Source organism: Pristis pectinata, chromosome 7 (assembly GCF_009764475.1).
Source record: "Pristis pectinata isolate sPriPec2 chromosome 7, sPriPec2.1.pri, whole genome shotgun sequence".
NCBI classification, from domain to species: Eukaryota; Metazoa; Chordata; class Chondrichthyes; order Rhinopristiformes; family Pristidae; genus Pristis; species Pristis pectinata.
The window spans coordinates 2380837-2405112 of NC_067411.1; the positions used below are offsets into that span (position 1 = coordinate 2380837).

Consider the following 24276-nt stretch of genomic DNA (forward strand, 5'->3'; position numbering starts at 1 on the left):
GAAACACACACAGAAGCTGCAGCTTCCTGAGTTATGAGGTTCTCTGAATCGTACAATGTAGAACAGTGCAGCACATGATCAGGCCCTTCAGCCCACAATGTTAGCACCAAACATGATGCCGACTCAAACTAATCCCTTGTAGCTGCACGTGATCCATGTCCCCCTATGCCCTGCATATTCATGTGTCTAGCAGCCTCTTCAACGCCACTATTGTATCTGCCTCCACCACCATCCTTGGCAGCCCGTTCCAGGCACCCACCACTTTTTTTTTTGAAAGGAGCCTTGGCCCACACGTCTCTTTTAAACTTTCCCCTTCTCACCTTAAATGCATGCCCTCTAGTATTTGACATTTCAACCCTGGGAAAAAGATTCTGATTGTTCACCCTATCTGTGCCTTTCATAACTTTATAAACTTCTATCAGGTCTCCCTTCAGCCTCTGCTGCTCCAAAGAAAACAATCCAAGTTTGTTCAACCTCTCCTTGGAGCTCATGCCCTCTAATCCACACAGCATCCTGGTAAACCTCCTCTGCACAAAATCTTGTTATTGAGTAACGATTTGCCTCGTGCCTTTCTCTCTTTCTTTCTGTGTCACTGGAAGTTACTCCAGGAAATCAAGGACATCACTGGTGCAGTCCAAATGCTTGTACTTTGCCTGAGAGAGCGAGACTATTCCCACATCTTGGCTTTGGTCAGAAGTTGGGTCTTACTTGTCGATATGAGCAGTTGTGGTTTAGCACACTTTATTTGGGCATTTTGTCTGTGCTGGGTGATTTCTGAACTCGGGTGATTTCTGAACTCAAGTGATTGACTTTCCCCCTCAGTTTGTTGAAGATTGAGTCCTGGTGCAGTACCTGCTGTTTGGTCCCGTGGTAGATTGGTTTATTATTGTCACATGTACTGAGGTAGAGTGAAAAACTTTGTTCTGCATGCCATCCATACAGATCAATTCATCACAACAGTGCATCGAGGTAGTACAAGGGAAAACAATAACAGAATGCAGAATAAAGTGTTACAGTTACAGAGAGAGTGCAGTGCAGGCAAACAATGTGCAGGGTCATAACAAGGTAGATCGTGAGGTCAATAGTCCATCTTATCGTACTGGGGACCAGTACGATAAGATGGAATCTTGACCTTAAGACTATAACAGTGGGATAGAAGGTGTCCTTGAGTCTGGTGGTACATGCTTTTGTACCTTCTGCCCGATAGGAGGGGGGAGGAGAACGACCAAGGTGGATGGGGTCTTTGATTCTGTTGGCCGCTTTATCAAGGCAGCGGGAAGTGTAGACACAGTCCATGGAGGGGAGGCTGGTTTCCGTCATGTGCTGAGCTGCGTCCACAGCTCTCTGCGGTTTCTTGCGGTCCCGGGCAGAACAGTTGCCATGGGACCTTCTAACCCAGACCTCCCATTCTTGCAGCCCTGAGGGAGCTCTGCCCTGCCGAGGCGTTGGGAGGTGCTCTGCTCATTGGAGGTCAGCCACTTGGTGTGTAAAAGATGTGGCATTGTAGGAAGAAATGGGGGGGGGGGGGGGTTGATGTCCTTCCTTCAACCTACACGTCAGAGTGGCTTGGTCATTTTGAAATAGTTTTTTGAGTTAAGGTGGTAACTTTTTTTGAGCTCAAATGCATCACAGACGGTGACAGATTCTGATGTGGCAGTGGGATGGGAATCTGCTCATCGTACAGGGAAACTTGCAACGTGTCTGAGCTTGTGTGTTCAAGTCTGACTGAACAGAGTTGACAACCAAAAACACAAGCTGACATTGCAAGAGGTGGACAGTCCTACTGGGGATGTGTGTATACTGGGGGAGAGCTGGCTGTGTTGTTCGGGTTGGGGGGTGGGGTGTGTACCGGGGAGCGTTGGGCTGTGTTGTAGGAGGGGTGTGTATGTGCATTCTGGGGGAGAGCTGGGCTGGTTTGTTGGGTGTGTTTGCGTGCTGGGGAGAACTGTGCCATGTTGTGTTGGTGGTTGGGGGTGTGTGTGCATATACCAGGAGAGCTGGGCCGTGTTGGTGGTGGCAGACTGTGCGCATACCAGGGGAGAGCTGGGCCGTGTTGGTGGTGGTGGACTGCGTGCGCGCGCATGCGTACCGGGGGAGAGCTGGGCCGTGTTGGTGGTGGCGGACTGCGTGTGCGCGCATGCGTACCGGGGGAGAGCTGGGCCGTGTTGGTGGTGGCGGACTGCGTGTGCGCGCATGCGTACCGGGGGAGAGCTGGGCCGTGTTGGTGGTGGCGGACTGCGTGTGCGCGCATGCGTACCGGGGAGAGCTGGGCCGTGTTGGTGGTGGCGGACTGCGTGTGCGCGCATGCGTACCGGGGGAGAGCTGGGCCGTGTTGGTGGTGGGGTAGCTCCAGACCATGTTGTTGGGGTGGGGTGAGACTTACTTTAAAGGTGTAGAAAGAATCTTGTTGGCTGCACTGGTAACAGCAGTGACTGTGTCTTCGTTCCCAACTGCGGTGTGTGAAGTAGGGAGTGTTTCTATGAGTAACCCAGCCAGGAATTGGCATATCAACTGCTCTGTAAACACAACATAATCCTGGGCAAAAGGTCTATGAACTCATTTACCCCAAGCTGCTGCCAGCCTTCTTGAACAGCTCAGCACTTGTCTGACAAGTTGTACAAGTTTTGCTGCTGTGTTTACAGTAATGTGTGTACAGCTTGTGTTTTACTTCTGGTTCCACAGATCTGGAGCTATTTGTCCCAAGCAGTATTAAACAGGAACTCACCCGATGCCAACTGATTGGTGTCTGTAGTAAAACTGCGTCAGATTTCATTCCATTTAACCACAACTCTCCCTGCAGATCCTGGCTGCTTTGCTGAATGTCTTGAGCACTTTGTTTTGCTTTCAGATTAATGTATGTCGGTTATGTATTAGTATAGTCAATGACCAACATGGACATGTGGGCTGAAGGGCCTGTTTCTGTGCTGGAGACACAAGAGACTGTTTTTACTACAGATTCCAGCATCTGCAATCTGCTGGAGGATCTCTGGTTGAGCAGCGTCTATGGGGTTGAGTTTATTGTCACATGCACAAATGCATGTATGTACAGGTGCAATGAAAAACTTACTTGTAGCAGAAATGGACAGTCAATGTTTCGGGGCATGTGGGATGCCAGCCTTTCTTAGCTGGGGCACAGAATATAAGATCATGGAGCTTTATAAAACATTAATGAAGCCACATCTGGAAGATTGTGTGTAGTTTTGGTTGCCGTGGTATAGAAAGGACATGATTGCTTGATCTAGACTGATGAAGGTCCAGACCCAGTGCAGGTGAAGGGTCTCTACCCAAAACATCGACTGTCTGACTCCCTCCATCAGTGCTGCCTGACCCGCTGAGTTCCTCTGGCAGTTTGTTTTCTGCTCCTGTTTCTGTGCCGTGTGACACTGACTCTTTCCAGTACTTTCAGTGTTTTGGTTTTTGAACCTTTTTATATACTGGGTGAGGATTGCTGGCTCCAGGTTTGTCCCTGTATAGCACTTACAAAGTGTCATGTTGTGACTCAGAACTCTAGTGAATTCCTGGATGCCTTTGCCAAATATCTGGAGAGGCTGAGTGAGTTAGATTACATTAACTTTCTAGTTTGACCTGGGTTATCAGTCTGAGTGGGAGAATTGTTTGCTGATAATTCCTCCACTCATTAACTATACAATCTTCTTAATGGTTTTGTGGAGTTCACTTGGCTCCCTCACGCCATAACCTCCCTTTCCCCCCCCCCCCCCCACCTGATATTTTAAATGCTTGAGTCGTACAGTCTCAGCCTGCCCAACCTCTCCCTATAACTCAGGCTCTGAAGTCTTGGCAACATCCTCTTAAACCTGCAATGCTGCTGCAAGTGAGTTTTGCATTGTACCTGTACCTCACCGTACTTGTGCACGTGACAATAAACTACTGTGTCTTACCTACACTGTCCATGCTCACTCAGTGCAGAGGGGGTTCTGTTCTGTGTCTACTCTCTGCTTTCCCTACCCTGGGAGTGTGTGACGGAACAGTGTAGGGGGTACTGCACTCTGTATCTAACCCTTGCCCCGAGAGTTTCTGATGGGACAGTGCCGTTTACTCTGTGCCTAACCCCATTTTCTTGACCTTGGTATGGCCTGGCGAGAAGTGTTGGGCAGTTTGTTGGAACGGGATGCGGAGGATCTGTTAGCAATCCGTCACGCTGTGTCTGATCTGTTTCCCGTCCCCAGGGGTGCAGCTGTTTGTTTTCCACCAGCGCTCAGCGACACACCAAGTTCTATGATGACCCCGTGGCTGCCGTAAATGACATTCCCGACGGTTCTACACTGCTGGTTGGAGGTGAGCTCACCCTGTTGCCACCCTCCCATGTCTGTGCCCTGAATGTGCTCCGTGCTGTGGCAATCCAGCTTTCTGTGTTGTAGCGACAAACAAACTGTTGGAGGAACTCAGCGGGTCAGGCAGCACGTGTGCAGGGAAATGGGCAGTTAATGTTTCGGGTCGGGTCGAGACCCTTCATCTGGACTGGAAAGAAGGAGATAGCCGGTATAAAGAGGTGAGGGGAAGGGCTGGGACAAGAGCTGGCAGGTGATTGGTGCGTCCAGGTAAGAAGGGCTGATAGATGGAGGAGGGGGGAGTGGGAATAGCGACCGAGGCCGGGAGCTGAGAGGTGGGGGTGACAGAGGGCTGCAGATGGTGGAATGGAGGGAGGTGGGGAGAGCGGATGGAAACTGGGGGGAGGGGGCCCAGTGTGGGTGATGGGCAGATGGTGGGTGGGGGAGTGGAAAGATACTGGGTGATGGCAGCTGTGTAGGTGTCAGAGGAACTGGGTAGGTCAGGAGGGGAGAGAAAAGGGATGGAGGGGGAGCAGGTTACCAGAAGTTGGAGAAGTCAGTGTTTATGCAGTTGGGTTATAGACTCCCCAGGCAGTGTATGTGCTTCGCTGTGTTGCTGCCCATTCTGAATGTGTGAGGCAGAGTCAGTGTGGCTTTGACAGTGACTCAGCACGGAAGCCCCACCCGTGAATGCACACCCCCTCTTTCCAGCCATGTATCACACTTGTTGTATTCCTTGGCCCAGGGGCATCGTGGCTGACTGCAGCACCTCTGTTGCATTCTGGCTGAGGCCAGAGTCACAGAATCATACAGCGTGGAAACAGGCCCTTTGGCCCACCACGTCCGTGGCAGCCCACAGTTACCCATCTACACTCATCCCATTTCCCAGCACTTGGTCCGTAGCTTTCTATGCTTGGCGATTCAGGTGGTCATCTGAATACTTATGAAATTCCTGAGCGTCCCCGATCCCACCACCCAATTAGGTGATGCATTCCAGATTCCAAACACCCTGTCAGTGAGAAAATTCTTCCTCCGATCCCCTCGTCCACCTACCTCTCACCTTAAACCCACGACATCTCTGCTGAGAGGCAGTTTCTCATTATTCCCTACCTATCCCCCTTGTCGTACCTGTCAGGTCCCACCTCAGCCTCTCCTCATTAACTGAAGCGCTTCATCCCAGGTAACACCCTGGTGAATCTCCTCTCCGCCCTCTCCTGTGCAATTACATCTTTGCAGTAGTGTGGACACCAGAATTGTACACTGTATTCCAAATGTGGCCTACCAGTGTTTTATAAAGTTGTGCCATAATCTCCCTGTTCTTGTACTCTGTGCCATGACTAATGAAGTATGCTGCCTTCACCTCCTTGTACACCTGTGCTGCCACTTTTAGGGATCTTTGTACACTGTCCCTCGGCACTTAACAGTCCTTCATATTTCGTCAGGATTAAATTCCATCTGCCATTTCTGCCCATCTGACCCAACTAACCAATATTGTGTCTTTCCCTGTTTCATGTGAGAACTGGATAAACTCAGAACCTTTGGGAAACGTGACCAGGCTCCATTCTGACTTGCATCCTCTTCAACCTCCTCTCTGCATTAGGCTTTGGGTTGTGTGGCATCCCAGAAAATCTCATCAGTGCTTTGCTGAAGACTGGAGTCAAGGGAATCACAGCTGTCAGTAACAATGCAGGGTGAGTGTCCACCGCAGTGGTCCAGGTATGATTTTATGAATGAGGGGGAGTTCAGGACCCTGAGGGAGACAGAGCGGAGAGCTGGGTCCGGGGGGCTGCTGTACATCAGTCCAAGCTGAGGCTGGACTGTGGGAGACTACAGGGGACCTTGTGCAGATGGGGCACTTGTACACAAGGCCAGTTAAAACTGGTTGTGTGGGAATTTCTTCTCACAGAGACTGGTGAATCTCGGGAATTCCCTGCCCCAGAGGATTGTAGAGGTGATGTCACTAAAAATATTCAATGAGGAAGTAGGCTAATGTTTGAAAGGTTGGGAAATTGTGGGTTCTGGGGAACTGGCACAAAGGAGGAGACAGGCGGATCAGCCATGATTGCATTGAGGGGCCGAATGGCCTGCTTCTACCCCTAACTTCTTATCCTTCTGTTCCAATCCAGTTAAGAACACTACAACCTAACCCACCTGGGTTTGATATCAAGTCTCCCATTCTTTTGTTTTAAAACTTCATTTTAAGTTCTGTTGAAGTTTTAATGATATCCTTGGTATCAAGGATTCACTCTAGCCCCTGTGGTGCCCACCAGTGCCCAAAGGCATCCAAAGAGCCAGTGGCCACTGCATGCTCCCTCTCTGGGGACAAACAGATGTATTCTTGGAAGAGGGGCAGGCCGTTGTCTTGGACAGAACCCTCGGTGGTCCTGGACCTGTGAATGACCACCTTGGCCAAGTCCAGGGACATGAAAATGTGTCGTGGAGTGGGTGATGGTGATGTCATGTGGGGGTGAATGTGAAGAGGTTGTCCTCGGCTTCTGGTGCTTCTGTCTGTTCAGGCAGCTAGTGAGAGATGGTGCTGACGTGGAGCAGGCGGGCAGGGGGATTTGTGGATGACCATTGGGTCTTTAAAACCTGTCCCCAAACATCTCTGCAGAGTGGATAACTTTGGCCTGGGGCTTCTGCTGCACACCAAACAGATCAAGAGGATGGTGGCGTCCTACGTGGGAGAGAATGCCGAGTTTGAGCGACAGTACCTCACCGGGGAGCTCGAGGTTGAGCTGACACCACAGGTGAGAAACCTCAGAACGATGCCAACGTTGTCTGGTTCTGCCCCTCAACCCTGCTGTACCATTCAACAATATCGTGGCTCATCTTTTACCTCCATGCCACTTTCCTGCACTCATCCCATATCTCCTGACTCCCTTGATATCTGAAAATCTATGGATCTCTATCTTGAATATGGTCAGTGACTGACCGTCCTCAGACTCTTGGGTGGAGAGCTCCACCACCTTTTAAGTGAAGAATTTCTTCTCTTAATCCTGAAAGGTCAACTCTCCATCTACCCTGTAAAGTCCTTTAAGAACCTAAATTGGTAAGTTAGTTTATTATTGTCATGTGTACTGAGGTACAGTGGAAAAATTGTCTTGTATGCCATCCGTATCGATCATTTCATCACATCAGTGCATTGAGGTAGTACAAGGGAAAACAGTAACAGAATGCAGAATAAAGTGTTACAGTTACAGAGAAAGTGCAGTGCAGGCAGACAGTAAGGTGCAAGGTAACAAGGTAGATTGTGAGGTCAAGGGTCCATTTTATTGTACTTGCTGACATCCATTGGGAAGAGGTGAAGCTCCAGCACTGACCCTTGCGGCACCCCCCAGTCATAGCCTCTCAGATCAGATGTTTTCTGTCACGTCAGCAGTTATCATTCAACACCTGCCTGTTATCCCTTGTATTCTATCTTTAATCATCTCTATAATGACACTTTGAAGTCTAAATACCCCACATATGAAAAGAAATAGGAGCATGAAGAGGCCATTTGGCCCTTCAAGACTGCTCCACCATTCCTCATGATCAGGGCCTTTCTACAACAACCAATTCCCAATCCATGTCAGTACATGACCCCAATTCCAAGTGCCCTAACCTTGTTAACCAACCTGCCGTGTAGGACTTCATTGAAAGCCTTCCAGAAGTCCAGATACACCTCATCTACTGGTTCCCCCTTTTCTGTTCCACCAGCCACATCCTCAAAGAACTTGAGCAGATTCATCGTGTATGATTTTCCTTTCGATCCTCCCTCCATGTTGATTCTGCTCCCCATCCTTCATGTAGTCTATCCCCTCCCTCTTTAGCATGTTCTGTAGCCATTACATGATGTCCTGGACCCTGGCATCAAACCAGGAGCCATGTCTGTGGTCCTGGCTCTGAGGAATCCTCACCCTTGCATTATCTGACAGGAAATGTGTCAGAGTGAGTGGACTGGGAGGAGTCCTACCCAACCTCCTCCTACCCCAGAGTGTACCCAGCAGTCACCCATGCCCTCCCTACTACCTCCACCAACGTGCTATCCATGTTCTCAGCTGCACAAGAACCACAGAGACCCCAGGTGCTGCTACACCTCTGGAACGTGGCACTCGAGCTGCTGGAGCCGGAGACATTTCCCGTGTGTAGTCACAGCACACAGGAACTGGCCCTTCAGCCCACTGTGACCGTGTTGGCCATCAAGCCTCTATCTACACTACCGTGGACTTGTCTCTGCTGTTTTTCTTTGAACTAACAGTTTGTCTTTTTTTTCTTCACTGATATAATTTATGTTCTGTGTGTTGTCTGTACCTATGTGCCTGTGTTGCTGCTGCGAGCAAGTTTTTCGTTGTACCTGTACCTCACCTTGTGCACGTGACAATAAACCTGACGTGACGTGACTTTGTCATGGTGTTTCAGCTACTCATCTAAATGCTTAAATGTTGTGAGAGCCTCTGCCACCACCACTCCCTCAGATGTTCCAGGCTCCAACCACCCTCTGGGTGGAAAAAATAATTCCTCCTCTATCCCTCTAAATCTCCCCAGTGCAGTGACCAGGCCTGGGAAGTATCTTGTACCTCCCACACTGCAGGAGATACATTCCACTGCCGAGTTGTGCTGTCATGCCTCACCCTCACTACTAACCTGTACACTGTGTCTGAAAAGACTCCCCAGCCAACTACCTGACTTGCACCAATATCATGCTATTGAATCAATGGCCAATGTTGAGATTCTCCCTCACACCCTCTTCACCACCGCTCCCACCTCGCCAAACCTTACCACTGAGTACAGCCCAGGTTGTTGTTTCTCAGCCTCCTATTTTGAACCCCAAACAGCACCTGTCCAGACAACTGATTTCTCTTGACCTTCATGGAAAGGATTCCCTTTGTAGTAGGCTTCCTAATTACAGTTGTAATGCAGATCCTCCCTCGGCAGCTCGAACACCTCCTGGCCTGAAACTGCAAACTCTAGCTAATCACTTCAAGCCTTCAAGTCTCTCCCCTGCAGAGATCACTAGATTTGACTACTCAAGTAAAGTTTACTTCAAAATGAAATTACCTAAATCAACAGGTCTGCACTTAGCTATCCTGCCAGTTACAACCTCAAAAAAAAAAGCAACAATTTTGTCAGACCTAATTTCTCTCTCTGAAATGTGCACTGACTTGTATTTCCCAAGAGTCCTGTTACCACTTCCTTAATAATAGTTGAATTTCCCCCACTACTGATGTCTAACTGCTCTGCAGTTCCCTAGTTTCTCCCTCCTTCCTTGAACAATACGGTCACATTTGCCTCCCTCCAGTCTGTGGGAACCATTCCAGAATCTCTGGGATTTTGGGAGATGACAGCTAGTGCATCCACCTCCTTCAGACCTGTCCGAGTTCTCACTGAGGATTCGCAGTGTTCTCTGCAGCCCGGCAATGGCCCCTGACTGTCTGTTCACTCACTTTATCACTGTAGGGAACTTTGGCCGAGAGAATCCGAGCCGGGGGTGCAGGTATCCCTGCCTTCTTTACACCGACTGCATACGGCACACTTATAGAGGAGGGCGGTGCACCCATAAAGTACAACAAGGATGGCAGCATCTGTATAGCGAGTGAGCCCAGAGAGGTAAGTTCCCCTGTTACTGTTGACTGCTCTCGGACGTTGCTGCCCCTGATCAGGCTGGTGGTTGATGGCCGTCCTCTGTTGCCCGAGTCTGGTTGGGGTTGTGTACTTTTCTGATCTTGCAAGGCTGCCAAGGTTCCTTCCCTCGGGTACAGCTCTGTGAACCGGTTGGAATGTTGCACCACCCTGCCCAGTTCCTGGTGACTGTGAGGGTACAGAACTTGCTGCTCGAATTGTGCCATAAGATCATTCTGCAACTGAATGAAACGTTCCATGTGAAAGACTTCCTTCCGACAGTGCAATTCTCCCACTGCACTGCACAGGTCTGTTAGGGAGGCAAGAGAGGTGGGGGAGTGGCACTGTTGATCAGAGATAGTGTCACAGCTGCGGAAAAGGTGGACGTTGTGGAGGGATTGTCTACGGAGTCTCTGTGGGTGGAGGTTAGGAACAGGAAGGGGTCGAAAACGGTGCTGGGTGTTTTTTATAGGCCGCCCAATAGTGACAGGGTTATTGAGGAGCAGATAGGGAAGCAGATCCTAGAAAGGTGTGAGAATAGCGGAGTTGTTGTGTTGGGGGATTTTAATTTCCCAAACGTCAACTGGCATCTCCAGACAGTGAGGGGTTTAGACGGGGTGGAGTTTGTTAGGTGTGTTCAGGAAGGGTTCTTGACACAGTATGTAGATAGACCTACAAGAGGAGAGGCTCTGCTTGATTTGATATTGGAAAATGAACCTGGTCAGGTGTCAGATCTCTCAGTGGGTGAACATTTTGGTGATAGTGATCATAATTCTATCTGCTTTACGTTAGCACTAGAGAGGGATAGGAACAGACAGGCTAGAAAGGTGTTTACTTGGAGTAAAGGGAATTATGAGGCTCTCAGGCAGGAAATTGGAAGATTAAATTGTTAACAGATGTTCTCTGGGAAAAGTACGGAAGGTATGTGGCAAATATTCAGGGGATATTTGTGTGGAGCTCTGAACAGACATGTTCCAATGAGACGGGAGTCATGACAGGATACAGGAACCGTGGTGTACGAAGGCTATAATAAATCTAGTCAAAAGGAAAAGAAAAGCATACAAAAGGTCCAGAGAGCTAGGTAATGTTAGAGATCTGGAGGAGTACAAGGCTAAAAGGAAGGAACTTAAGAAAGAGATTAGGAGAGCCAGAAGGGGACATGAGAAGGCCTTGGCGGGCAGGATGAAGGAAAACCCCAAGGCGTTCTACAAGTATGTGGAGAGTAAGAGGATGAGATGCGAAAGGGTAGGGCCTATCAAGTGCAGCAGTGGGAAAGTGTGTATGGATCCAGAAGAAATAGCGGAGGTACTTAATGAATACTTTACGTCAGTATTCACCACGGTAAAAGATCTGGGTGATTGTAGTGGGGACTTGCAGTGGCCTGAAAAGCTTCAGCATGTAGATAATAGAAAAGAGGTGGTGCTGAAACTTTTGGAAAGCATCAAGTTAGATAAGTCACTGGGACCGGATGAGATGTACCCCAGGTTGCTGTGGGAGGCGAGGGAGGAGATTGTGGAACCTCTGACGATGATCTTTGTGTCGTCGAAGGAGACGGGAGAGGTTCCAGAAGATTGGAGGGTTGCGGATGTTGTTCCCTTATTCAGGAAGGGGAGTAGGGATAGCCCAGGAAATTATAGACCAGTAAGTCTTACCTCAGTGGTTGGTAAGCTGATGGAGAAGATCCTGAGGGGCAGGATTTATGAACATTTGGAGAGGTATAATATGATTAGGAATAGTCAGCATGGCTTTGTCAAGGGCAAGTCCTGCCTTACGAGCCTGATTGAATTTTTTGAGGATGTGACTAAGCACATTGATGAAGGGAGAGCAGTAGATGTAGTGTATATGGATTTCAGCAAGGCGTTTGATAAGGTACCCCATGCGAGGCTTATGGAGAAGGTGAGGAGACATGGGATCCAGGGGGACATTGCAGTGTGGATCCAGAACTGGCTGGCCCACAGAAGGCAAAGAGTGGTTGTTGAGGGGTCGTATTCTGCGTGGAGGTTGGTGACCAGTGGTGTACCTCAGGGATCTGTACTGGGACCCTCACTATTTGTGATTTTTATAAATGACCTGGATGAGGAAGTGGAGGGGTGGGTTAGTAAGTTTGCGGATGACACGAAGGTTGGGGGTGTTGTGGATAGTGTGGAGGGCTGTCAGAGGTTACAGAGGGACATAGATAGGATGCAGAATTGGGCTGAGAAGTGGTAGATGCAGTTCAACCCAGATAAGTGTGAAGTGGTTCATTTTGGTAGGTCAAATATGTTGGCGGAATATGGTATTAATGGTAGGACTCTTGGCAGTGTGGAGGACCAGAGGGATCTTGGGGTCCGAGTCCATAGGATGCTCAAAGCAGCTGCACAGGTTGACTCTGTGGTTAAGAAGGCATATGGTGTATTGTCCTTCAATCGGGGAATTGAATTTAGGAGCCGTGAGGTATTGTTGCAGCTATATAGGTCCCTGGTCAGACCCCACTTGGAGTATTGTGCTCAGTTCTGGTCTCCTCTCTACGGGAAAGATGTGGAAGCCATAGAGAGGGTGCAGAGGAGATTTACAAGGATGCTGCCTGGAATGTGGAGCATGCCTTATGAAAGCAGGTTGAGGCAACTCGGCCTTTTCTCCTTGGAGAGACGGAGGATGAGGGGGGACCTGATCGAGGTGTATAAGATGATGAGAGGTATTGATAGGGTAGATAGTCAGAGGCTTTTCCCCAGGGCTGAATTGGTGGCCACAGGAGGACATAGGTTTAAGGTGCTGGGGAGTAGGTACAGAGGAGATGTCAGGGGTAAGTTTTTTTTTTACTCAGAGAGTGGTAAGTGCATGGAATGGGCTGCTGGAAACGGTGGTGGAGGCTGATACGATAGGGTCTTTCAAGAAACTGTTAGATACATGGAGCTGAGTAAAATAGAGGGCTATGGGTAAGCCTAGTAATTTCTAGGGTAGGGACATGTTCGGCACAGCTTTGTGGGCCGAAGGGCCTGAATTGTGCTGTAATTGTTCTATGTTCAAACTTCCTTTGAGACCACAAACTGTCTGCTTTGACCTTGAACGTATTCAATGACTTGCCCTCTATGGTTCCCTGGGCTAGGGAATTTAGATTTGTGACCCTTGAGTGAATTCCTCCTTGGCTCTTGAAAGCATGGTTGTGAGTCACAGGTAGGACAGACCAGGTAAGGACCACAGGCTTCTTTCCCTGGAGCAACACACAAAGCGCTGGAGGAACTCGGTAGGTCAAGCAACATTTCCATCCACAGATGCTGCCTGACCTGCTGAGCTCCTCCAACACTTTGTGTGTTGCTCCAGGTTTCAGCGTCTGCCGTCTCTGGTGTCTTCCTTTCCTGGAGCTTGTTGGTGAACCTGATGGGGTTTTCTTTTAACAACAATCTGTAGTTTCATGGTCACTTTTACTGATTCGAGTAAATGATTCATGTTAATTGGACGGGCAAAAATTCTTCTTAAGTTGCAGATTTATTTAATTACTTGAATTTAAACTGGAGCTCGAGCCTCAAAGATATAAGATGTTTATTTATTAGTCACATGTACATCGAAACACACAGTGAAATACATCTTTTGGCGTTACTGAGAATGTGCCGGGGGCAGCCCGCAAGTGTCGCCACTCTTCTGGCGCCAACATAGCATGCCCACAGCTCCTAACCCGTACGTCTTTGGAATGTGGGAGGAAACCGGAGCACCCGGAGGAAACTCACAGACATGAGGAGAATGTACAGACTCCTGACACACAGCGGCAGGAATCGAACCCGGTTCACTGGCGCTGTAATAGTGTTACGCTAACTGCTACATATCTGGGCCTCTGGATACGTCCAGTTACTGGATCACATGGAGCCTGGTTTGATGATATTTGTTCCCAGGTGCGGGAATTTGATGGCCGGCACTACATCATGGAGAAGGGAATCACTGGTGACTTCGCCCTCATCAAGGCCTGGAAAGCGGATCGAGCTGGGAATGTCGTATTCAGGTAATCGTGCCCACGGCTGCATAATCCGATTGTGGTGAAACAGCTGGCCAGATGCAGTAGGTACAGATAAATAAACAAAGATGCTGGAAATCTTGTTTTAAACATAGACAAATTCTTTGACTGATCCATTAGATCCAATTCTCTTTAAGACGTACAGAAATAGGCCCTTCAGCCCACTGAGTCTGTACTGACCATCATGCCCCCACTTACACTCATCCTACACTTAAACCTATTTTATTCTCCCCACATTCCTATCTATTCCTGCCACATTCTCCCCTTCATCCACACACTGGGGGTATTTTACAGTGGCCAATTAACCCACCAACCCACACGTCTTTGGGACGTAGGGGGGAAACTGGAGCACCTAGGGGGATAATCCTAACCCTCGCAGGGAGAACTGCAAACTCCACACAGACAGTGGCTGATGTCAGCATCGATCCTGGGTCTCTGGTGCTGTGGGGCAGCAACTGTACTAATTGAGCCACTGAATCCTCCTCAGATGCTTCCTGAGTTTTCCAGATTTTCTGTTTTTATTGCAGTCAGTTGAGTATGGATTGTGCTGGGAAGCTCTGCCTCAGCCTTGGAGAGGATCCCGGGCAGGAGTTACCACAGGAAGGGGAATGGGGTACAGAATTATGAAATAGCGAGCAGTGTAGCAGGGCCGCGTGGCCTACCCCGATACGATACCCCCATGGGTAAGGTCTGCCGTTGGTGCATCTGAGCTGACCAACCACTGCCTGGCTGGTGACCCTGGCAAACCTGTTATACTGCTGACTCTGCTGTAACACTGACCTGCATCTGGGCATTTCTTTCAGGAAGACTGCACGGAACTTCAATCAGACCATGTGTAAAGCTGCCAAAGTGACAGTGGTGGAGGTATGGCAGAGTGCGTTTGTGTCTACACATTTATTTTCCTCTAGTGTTCATTGGGACTGGGTTTTTGCTGGCATTCATTGCCAATCCTGTTTGCCCTCAGTGGTGGTGACTGGGGCAAACCTGGTGGAGGTGGATTGCTGGGTGGGTGCTAGACAAAGGATTTTCCTGTGTCATGCTGGTGAAGGGGTGTTATTCTGGCTGGAGTTTGTGACCAGTGGTGTTCTACAGGAGCCTCTGTAATATAAATGATTTAAATGGAAATGTTGGTGGGCTGATTAGTAAGTTTGCAAAAGATGCAAAAAATCGGTGTAGTTGTGGACAGTGAGGAAGGTTGTCGAAGGATTCAGCAGGATATTGACCTGTCGGAAATACGTGTGGAGAAATGGCACATGGGGTTCAACCTTGACAAGTGTGAGGTCAAGTGTAAGAGGAAAGTGTACAGTAAATGACAGGACACTTCGGAGCATTGATGTACAAAGTCCTTAACTCCCTAAAAGTGGCAACACAAGTGATAGGGTGGTAAAGAAGGTGTACCATCTCGCCTTCATTGGTTGGGGAATTGAGTATAAAAGTCAGGAAGTCATGTTGCAGCTGTATAAAACTTTGTTTAGGCCACATTTGGAGTATTGTGTGCAGTTCTGGTTGCCCTATTACAAGGAGGATGTGGAGGCTTTGGAGAGGGTGCAGAAGAGGTTCACCAGGATACTGCCTGGATTAGAGAGTATTAGCTATAAGGGGAGGTTGGACAAACTTGGGTCATTTTCTCTGGAGCGTCGGAGGCTGAGGGGGGGACCTGATAGAAGTTTATAAAATTATGAGAGGCGTAGATGGAGTAGACAGTCGGTCTTTTTCCCAGGGTAGAAATGTCAAATACTAGAGACCATAGGTTTAAGATGAGAGGGGGGAAAGTATAAAGGAGATAATGCAGGGCAAATTTTTTATTACACAGAGTGGTAAGTGCTTAGAACAGGCTGCCAGGGGAGGTGGCAGAAGCAGATACAATAGGTTTAAAGGCATTTAGACAGACACATGAATGGGCAGGGAATGGACGGACATGGATCATGTACTGGCAGATGGAATTGATTTAAATTGGCATCGTGGTTGGCACTGCTCCTGTGCTGTACTATTCCCTGCTCCATATGTTCTGTTGTCTGGTCAAAGACTGCCAGATCAAACTGATCCACTGTGACCCTCAGCCATGGGAACAAGGGAGCTGCTGTGCCCCACAGAACATCAGAAATGAGAACTTGCATCAAAGGAGATTGAAAGTTCCCTCCACATTGTCCTTTCGCACATTCCCAGGGCTGGGGCATCATGGGTTAGGCAAAGAGTTCCCCCGTTTTCCCCCAGAACGTGCCTTTGTGCTGTCTCCGTGGTGTGCCTCTATGTGGGTTCTCCTCACCTGTTCTCTCTCTGCTACCTACCTTCCCCATGTGGTTGACAAGGCTGCAGCTGTTGGTGCCTGAATCATGCACTTGGTTTCCAAAGGGGATTCTAGGTTGGGTGTTCAGGTGCATGCAAGGTGCATTGGACAAGGTCAGCGTTGGAATTGGCTTTGGTGTCTTCTGGCCTCTGCTGACAAGTTGACCCCAAGTTTGTGTGAAGATGTAAAGGAAGGGATTCTGAGGGACAGAATCTGCTAGCATTTAGAAAGGCAAGGACTGATTAGAGATGGTCAGCATGGCTTTGTGTGTGGGGAAATTGTGTCTCACAATTTGATTGAGTTTTTTGAGGAGGTAACAAAGAAGATTGACAAAAGCAGGGCAGTAGACATGGACTTTGCCAAGATCCTACATGGTAGGCTAGTCTGAAGGTTAGATCAAATGGGATGGAATTTAACAGTCAAGTGCGAGGTGTTTCATTTTGGTCAGTTAAACTAGGACAGGACTTTCACAGCAAATGATGGGCCCTGGAGAGCGTGGTAGAACAGAGACCAAGGGGTACAGGTACATAGTTCCCTGTGATACAGGTAGACAGGGTGGTAAAGAAGGCATTTGGCAAGCATGCCTTCATCGGTCAGGGAATTGAGTACAGGAGTTGGGATGTCATGTTACAGATGTCTCACCAACATCTTGTACCACACTTGGAGTACTGTGTGTAGTTCTAGTCACCCAGCTATAGGAAGGATGTCATTTAGCTGGAATGGGTGCAGAAAAGTTTCATGAGGATATTACTGGGACTGGGAGGATTGAGTTATATGGAGAGACTGTATAGGCAGGGACACTTTTTCCTGGAGCATATGAGGTTGAGGGGTGACCTTGTAGTGGTTTATAAAATCATGAGGGGCATAGCTAAGGTGAATGGTCACAGTCACTGGGTAGGGGAGTCTAAAACCAGAAGACACAGATTTAAGGTGAGTGGGGAAAGATTTAAAAGGGACCTGAGGAGCAACTTTTTCACGCAGAGGGTGGTGGGGATATGGCACGAGCTGCCAGAGGAAGCTGTAGAGGCGGGTACAGTTACAATGTTTAAAAGACATTTGGATGGGTACGTGGAAAGGAAGGGTTTAGAGGGATATGGGCCAAATGGGACTTGCTTGGATAGACAGTCATTGCATCATACAGCAGGGAAACAGGCCCTTCAATCCATCTAGTCCATACTGACCAAGATTCCCATCTGAGCCAGTCCCATTTGCCTGCATCTTGGTCAGTGTGGCTGTTGGCCTGTCTCCGTGCTGTTTAACTCGATGACTAAAGAATAGTGACCTGATCGGGTTTCCGGTGGAGCCAGTGTCAAATCCAACCTCGGAATGTGGGGCCGTTTCTCTGAACACTGCTAATGAAGGCCCCTCTTCTGTGTGCTCCACAGGTGGAGGAGATCGTTGACACCGGCACCTTTGCCCCTGAGGATGTGCACATACCCAGTATATACGTCCAGAGAGTCGTGAAGGGCCAGCAGTACGAGAAGCGGATAGAGGTGAGTGGTACCAGCGTGCACTGAGGGGGAGAAGACTACCGTCAGTTCTGTCCAGGCTGCCCTTCCATTCTCCGGTTACACTGTGCTACTCTGACTGGTTTCCCTGGAAGTGAAGCAGCTACCTTGCATAAAGCAAGATCAGGTGGCAGTGACTGGGAGGGTCAGTAGATGGATTTCCCGACGCCGTGCGGTTCTTGATGACGTTGACTAGGAGATGAGGTAGTACACAGCACGATGTGGCAGCAGTAAGGGCGTGTCCCTCGTCTCAGACACACACAGTCCTGAGAGGTTGATGCAGTAGATGTTGGGTGGGCATCCTTATCTCTGTACCACACTCGGCAGTAATTTCCTGTCCAAACGCAATGCTCAAAACAAAGTGGTGTGGTCAAAGCCAGGGGTTGCCTGGTTTGGACCAAGATAAGAATTTCTTTCCATGGAGGATGTAGAGCTTCCAAAGAATATTCCCCAGAGGTCAGTGAGAGCTCTGTCAGTGTGCATGTTGAAGGCTGAAATCGATCAACTTTCAGACACTGAGGGGTGTTCAGGCAGAGTAGAGGCCCAAGACGAGCTGTAACCATGTGGAATGGTGGAGCAGGCTAGAGGGGCCAACGTCCCAGCCCTATTTTGTATGTTCCTTTGGTAGGAAAAGTGGAAACTGTAGAAGAGATATAATTGAAAGGAACGTGAAGCCAGTAGAAGCTAGTATGTGTGCTCTGATCTTTGACGGTGGGAGGACAGGTGTCAAAACGATTGGTAAAAGCATGAGGTCCTGGGCTTTGCCCGGAGGCACAGGAACCATGGCAAGGAGATACTGGAACTCGGTAAATTGGTGTGGCCACAACGGGGGTACTGCTGCTAGTTCTGTTCAGGAAGGGCCTGGTTAGGGCACCGATGGGCCCTGAAGTTCATGGGCTTCAGGTATGTGGAAAGGCTGAACTGCACTGTGGAATGAATTGACCTGTACGATCGGTACACAAGACAAGTTTTTCACTGTACCTCGGTACAAGTGACAATAATAAACCATTTGGTATTGGTTTCCTTAAAGCAAAGGAGTTCTTGCAGGGCTTGTCAGGGTGGATGTAGGGATCGTTCCTCCTCCGGCTGGGATGTCTCAAACCAAGGGTCACAGACTCAAAATGAGGGTTGACCATTCAGCACTGAGGTGGGAAAAAGTTTCTTCACCCAGAGGGTGGTAAATCTTTGGAATTCTCTCCCCTAGGGGGCTGTGGAGCCTCAGTCACTGAATATATTCAAGACAGCTTAATACACTTTTAGTTATTTAAGAGATCCAGGAATATAGGGTTAGTGAAGAAAGTGCCACTGAGGTCATCTCAATTGTACTGAATAGCAGCAACCAAGAGGGGCTGAATGGTCTACTGATGCTGCCTTACTCTGAGGTGTTCAAGGACATGAAAGAGTTGTGTGGGTGTGAGGAAACAGAACCAGTTTGCATTGGTGGAAGGGTTGGTAACCGGAGAACGCAGATTCAGGGTCTGGGCAACAATGGAAATGTGAGGGAAAACTCCTTCTCACGCTGAGTGGTGACCTGGAACTGGCCGCCTGAGGGCCAGTGGAAGCAGATTCAGTCCCCATTGCACAAGGTGATGGTGGGAGAGTGGGACCCACTGGGTGCTCCACAGAGAGCATGATGGGCTGAATGGCCTGCCATGCTGTGAGGTTACTTTGATTTTTGATTACCTTGCTTTCTGATGGAGCAGGAGACTACTGAAGTCGTCTCTCCTCTGTGACACAGCTTCCACTACCCTGCTCAGTGTAATAACTGTGGGCTTACACAGAGGTGGGCTACACTTCAGGAGGGTGCTGGTCAGAGTGACATGTGGTTTGGGATTGTTCCATGTGCAGGACACTCCATTGTACAGTCCAGCCAATGGTTCATGATCAGAGGTGTCAGCATACAATGGACTCCAGTGAAGCAGGGTGACCCTTCACTGGAGAGTTGTGGGTAGGAGGGGAGTCTGGTAGTTCCCACCTCTCACTTGGCCTAGTGGGATCAAACCACTGCAGTTCGGCCCCTGGCTCTGGGCTTGGAGGGTTCCAGTCCCAGTGAAGCTACAATTCCACCCCCCCCTCCCCCCAGTTGGATAGGTACATGGAGCTGAGTAAAATAGAGGGCTATGGGTAAGCCTAGTCATTTCTAGGGTAGGGACATGATCGGCACAGCTTTGTGGGCCGAAGGGCCTGAATTGTGCTGTAGGTTTTCTATGTTTCTATCTAAATGCCTTGTTCTTGGGCCATGTGCAGTCCCCTCCCTACACCCTTTGCAGTCTCTCTGTGCCACTTCTAAGGCCTTGTTTCTGTTCAGCGGCTCACACTTCGAAAGCCCGGAGACAGCAAGCCCAAAGCCACGACAGAGGCCGACATCGTGAGGGAGCGCATCATTCGCAGAGCAGCACTCGAGTTCCAGGACGGCATGTACGGTATCCTTCTACACGGTTACCCAGTCACTGGCCCTCCACATCCCAGACCACCTAAACCTCGGGTACTGCAGTGTTAACGGTGTGAGCAGGAGAGAGGGATGAAGGATTGTGGAGTGTGTTAACACTGTTCAGAAGGGCTGAGGGCTGGGTGAAGGGAAGTGCCAGCCACAATTGTTATCGGGCACCTAAGGACACGTTATCAGGCAGTTGAGGACAAATATAATGTGTTTTTGCTGATTATATCGTGCTATGCAGATCTCGAATCTGATCATGACGCAGCCTGGGAGTAATGGGGAAGGTGCTGCCCTCGGCTTGGTCACCCTTGGACAGGGAGGTCTCCTGGTCGCCATGTTGGATTTCAGGGGCCCAAAAGCCAGACTGGTGCACCTGCCTGCAATGGGCAGGAGGGAGTCGGGAGGGAAGGGTGGGGGGTCTCCCTCCTCCAGTGGATAATCCTGTTGTCAGTTGGGGGCACTGGGGTTGGGGTCACTGATGTGGGTGGAGTTGGGGAGAGAAGGGGGTGGGGTGAGGGGTTTGGAATCGAGGAGGGGCTGGGACACAGACCACGAGGTGGTGCGGACTGTGGGTGGGTCATCTGTGGAGAAGGGATGTTGTAGGGATATGGGGAGACCTGGAGATGAGAGGATGGGGTTAACCTGTAGATTACTAATGGGTCTGTGGAGGCAAATGGCCTAAATCCCAGAAACCACACCTCCCCCAGTGCTGGATGCTCCGAGCAGGAACCCCCCTGGTGCTGGGATGTTGGACACTCCCAGATGACCCCTGTCTCAGAGCAGAATCGTTCCCCTTCTGTAAGTGCTGTGTGTGAATTTTTCGGGCTTCGTGTTGACCTTAACCAGGGTGTGGCAGCAAACCTGGGCATTGGGATGCCAATGCTGGCCAGCAACTTCATCCGATCGGACATCACCGTGCACCTGCAGAGCGAGAATGGAGTACTGGGGCTGGTAAGAGTGGGCACTGAGGGCCCCGTGGTGTGTTTCCTATTGAAATGGGGAGTGAGTTTAACTCTGACCCACTGACTGAGCACCTGGCTGCTGTCAATTATACAGCGTGGAAACAGGCCCTTCAGTCCAACTCGTCCTCGCTGACCAAGGTGCCTAACTGAGCCGGTCCCATTTGTATGTGTTTGGTTCATATCCCTATCCATGCACTTGTCCAATTAATTTCTGGACAAAACTGTTTGTGCAGGGATGGTGCCAACAGACTCCGGCTTCAGTGAGCAAGAGCCTGCCCCTGTTAGGATTGGATGGGGCAGAGTGAAAGTAGACTGCCACCCACTTCCCAGCCTCCCAGCTGGCTGGAGGTACCTCTGACCTACTGAAGGGTGGGGGTTGTTCCCCGTGCGATGGGTGTACACTCTCTGAGAGGTGGGAGGGAGGGATTCTGGCTGGTGAGTTAGTGATGTCTGTTATCTGGGGAGCTTTCCCTGCTGTCTGCGCACGATACTTGTGCCTTAATCAACATCCTTACAAAGGATTATCTGGTCGTTGTCCCGAGCTGTGTGTCCTACCTTGTGTGTCACCACATCGACACTGCCAAAGTGCCCCACCCACTGTGAAACACCCAACAGTTTTAAAAGATGTGCAAGAGAGGTTCTTTTTCTTTAAACTGTGAGCACCCGTCCCTCTCACCCACGCATCCACCCTGCCTGCAGTGCTTTAGAACCAGTGCCCTTTGCCCTGATCACCACTGGATTTGGGTGTTTACTGGGCAGTAACGGAGACTGGGAGAGGGGCAGCCAGTCACGGAACCCTGTACTTTCTCTGCAGTGAAGCAGCTTCCCCTGGTCAGTTCTGGGGATCCTCCCACACCTGCTGAAGGCAGTGAGGACCCTGTCCCTGATTCAAGCGTGTCCCCAGCCCCCTTCCCAACCACCCAGGAGTTCACCACCCTCCCTTGGGCTGATGCTGGGGGAGATGGGCTCCAGTGCTCTTGGGTCCTGTGGAGGAGGGGATGTACCGTGGTTTAACTATCAGTGTCTCCTGGTAACCACGATTCACTTTCCAGGGCCCATATCCTCTGGAGGGAGAGGAAGACGCGGACCTGATTAATGCAGGTGAGGGTCACAGAGCAGCAAGCGGAGGGCTGGAGATGATCTCCCCCCACACAGCCCCATCGGGGAGCTTCCCATGTGAACTGGACCCCACCCTGTGTACTGCAGAGGGTGCGGTGGGTCCTGACTGGCTGGGTTATCCTGGGGAGGGTAATCCAGTCACGGTGTCCTTGGGGTCATGGGTTGTGGTCTCAGCTACAGGAGCTGTCAGTCTGGTCCTGGGGCTGCACTTTGCCATGTACTCACATTCTGCCAACAGCTGTCACCTTTAACCAGCAGGGCAAGCACCTGGTGTCACCTTCCCCATCACCACCACCCCTCCAGAATGACCAGCATAGACTCTCATAGAACAGCACAACACAGGTACAGGCCCTTCGGCCCACTGTGTCTGTGCTGACCATGCTGATCTAACTAATCCAATCTGCCTGCACAAGGTCTGTATCCTCCATTACCTGCCTGTTCTTGCGTCTGTCTAAAAGTCTCTTAAACATTGCTATCGTATCTGCTTCCCCCAGCTCCCCCTGGCAGCACATTCCAAGCACCTACTTCTCTCTTAATAAAAAATAAACTTTCCTCACAAATCTCCTTATAAACTTTCCCCCTCTCACCTTAAAGCTATTTGATACTTCCATCCCAGGGAAAAATGCCTCTCATAAACTTGTACGCTTCTATCAGGCCATGCCTCAGCTTCCAACTCTCCAGAGAAAACAATCCAAGTTTGTCCAACCTCTTCTTGTAACTGATACTCTCTAATCTGGGCAACATCTGGTAAACCTCTCCTGCACCCTCTCCTAAGCCTCCGCATCCTCCCTGTAATGGGGCGACCAGAACTGCACATAATAGTCCAAACGTGGCCTAACCAAAGTTTTATACAGCTGCAACATGACTTCCTGTCTTTTATACTTAACACCCTGACCGATAAAGGCAAGCGTTCCATATGGCTCCTCTACCACCCTATCTACTTGTGTTGCCACTTTCAGGAAACCGTGGACTTGCAGCCTAAGATCCCGCTGTACATCAATGCTCCCAAGGGTCCTGTCACTTACTGTATACATTCCTATTACATTTGACCTCCCTAAGTGCAACACCACACACTTGTCTGGATTAAAATCCATCTGCCATTTCTCTGCCCATATTTGCAACTGGTCTGTATCCTGCTGGATCCTCTGACAACCTTCCTCACTGTCCACAGCTCTGCCGATTTTTGCACCTTTTGCACACTTACTAACCAGCCCACCTACACTTCCGTCCAAGTAATTTGAACTTGATGGGTGGAATGTCGCGAGAAGAAATGTGAACCTTTGTTTCTGGCACTTAGGTAAAGAAACAGTGACAGTGCTGCCTGGGGCATCCTTCTTCTCCAGTGATGAGTCCTTCGCTATGATCCGTGGGTAGGTACTGCACTGTGAGGCCGTGGGGCAGTGGGGTGGCATAGCTGGGCTGCGGGTGGGTGTGTAGCCAGAGCAATGTCCGTAACAGTGAGCAGTCTATCTGCCCACAGCCTGTGGAGCCGGCACAGAGTGAGCAGACCAACTTAGCCCTCATCAGCTTGGAAATCAACAAGGTCTAAGGGTGGGGCTGGCCAGGTCACTTGCTCAGACCTCAGGCAGACAGTTCTCCCTCACTGATGTCCAGTATGGTCAAGGGGGATTTTCCCTGCAACGCGCACCACCCTTGTGTTTTAAAAAAAACACATAGCTTTGCTTAAGTTTCGGTACTTCTGTGGTTCAAAATTAGATTGTACACCACAGACCTAAATCTAAAGCAAAACTAAAAGCTGAAAATGCTACTCTGCGACTGATATTGTCCCTTGTAGGAACAGTACAGGAGGTCACAGACCGATGGGTCAGAGTGGGAGGGGGAGTTAGTGTTGGGGAACGGGAAGCTCAGGGTCACTCCAATGGACTGAACACGGGTATTCTGCAAAGCAGTCACTCAGTCTGTGTTTGGTGTCTCCAATGTAGAGGAGACCACATGGTAAACATTGGATGCAGCAGACTGGTCTGGAAGGATGTCACTGAATTGCTGCTTCACCTGGGTCCCTGGAGAGTGGTGTTGCATCTCCTGTGGTTGGCTGGGGGAAGTGGTGTGAGAAGGGATTGAATGGTG

At 49.7% G+C, this 24276-nt stretch overlaps 1 protein-coding gene across 2 annotated transcripts in view; it reads left to right on the plus strand.

Moving 5' to 3' along the window:
• oxct1a (3-oxoacid CoA transferase 1a) overlaps nucleotides 1–24276 on the plus strand; it is a 45306-nt gene that overhangs the window by 5005 nt on the left and 16025 nt on the right. For both annotated transcript variants that reach the window (XM_052020489.1, XM_052020488.1), the window contains exons 2-12: nucleotides 4188–4296; nucleotides 5890–5980; nucleotides 6904–7039; nucleotides 9729–9878; nucleotides 13757–13863; nucleotides 14679–14739; nucleotides 17548–17655; nucleotides 19979–20093; nucleotides 20964–21058; nucleotides 22122–22170; nucleotides 23486–23558. In XM_052020489.1, coding sequence (XP_051876449.1) covers nucleotides 4188–4296; nucleotides 5890–5980; nucleotides 6904–7039; nucleotides 9729–9878; nucleotides 13757–13863; nucleotides 14679–14739; nucleotides 17548–17655; nucleotides 19979–20093; nucleotides 20964–21058; nucleotides 22122–22170; nucleotides 23486–23558 — 1094 coding nt within the window. The remainder of the gene's footprint in view (nucleotides 1–4187; nucleotides 4297–5889; nucleotides 5981–6903; nucleotides 7040–9728; nucleotides 9879–13756; nucleotides 13864–14678; nucleotides 14740–17547; nucleotides 17656–19978; nucleotides 20094–20963; nucleotides 21059–22121; nucleotides 22171–23485; nucleotides 23559–24276) is intronic.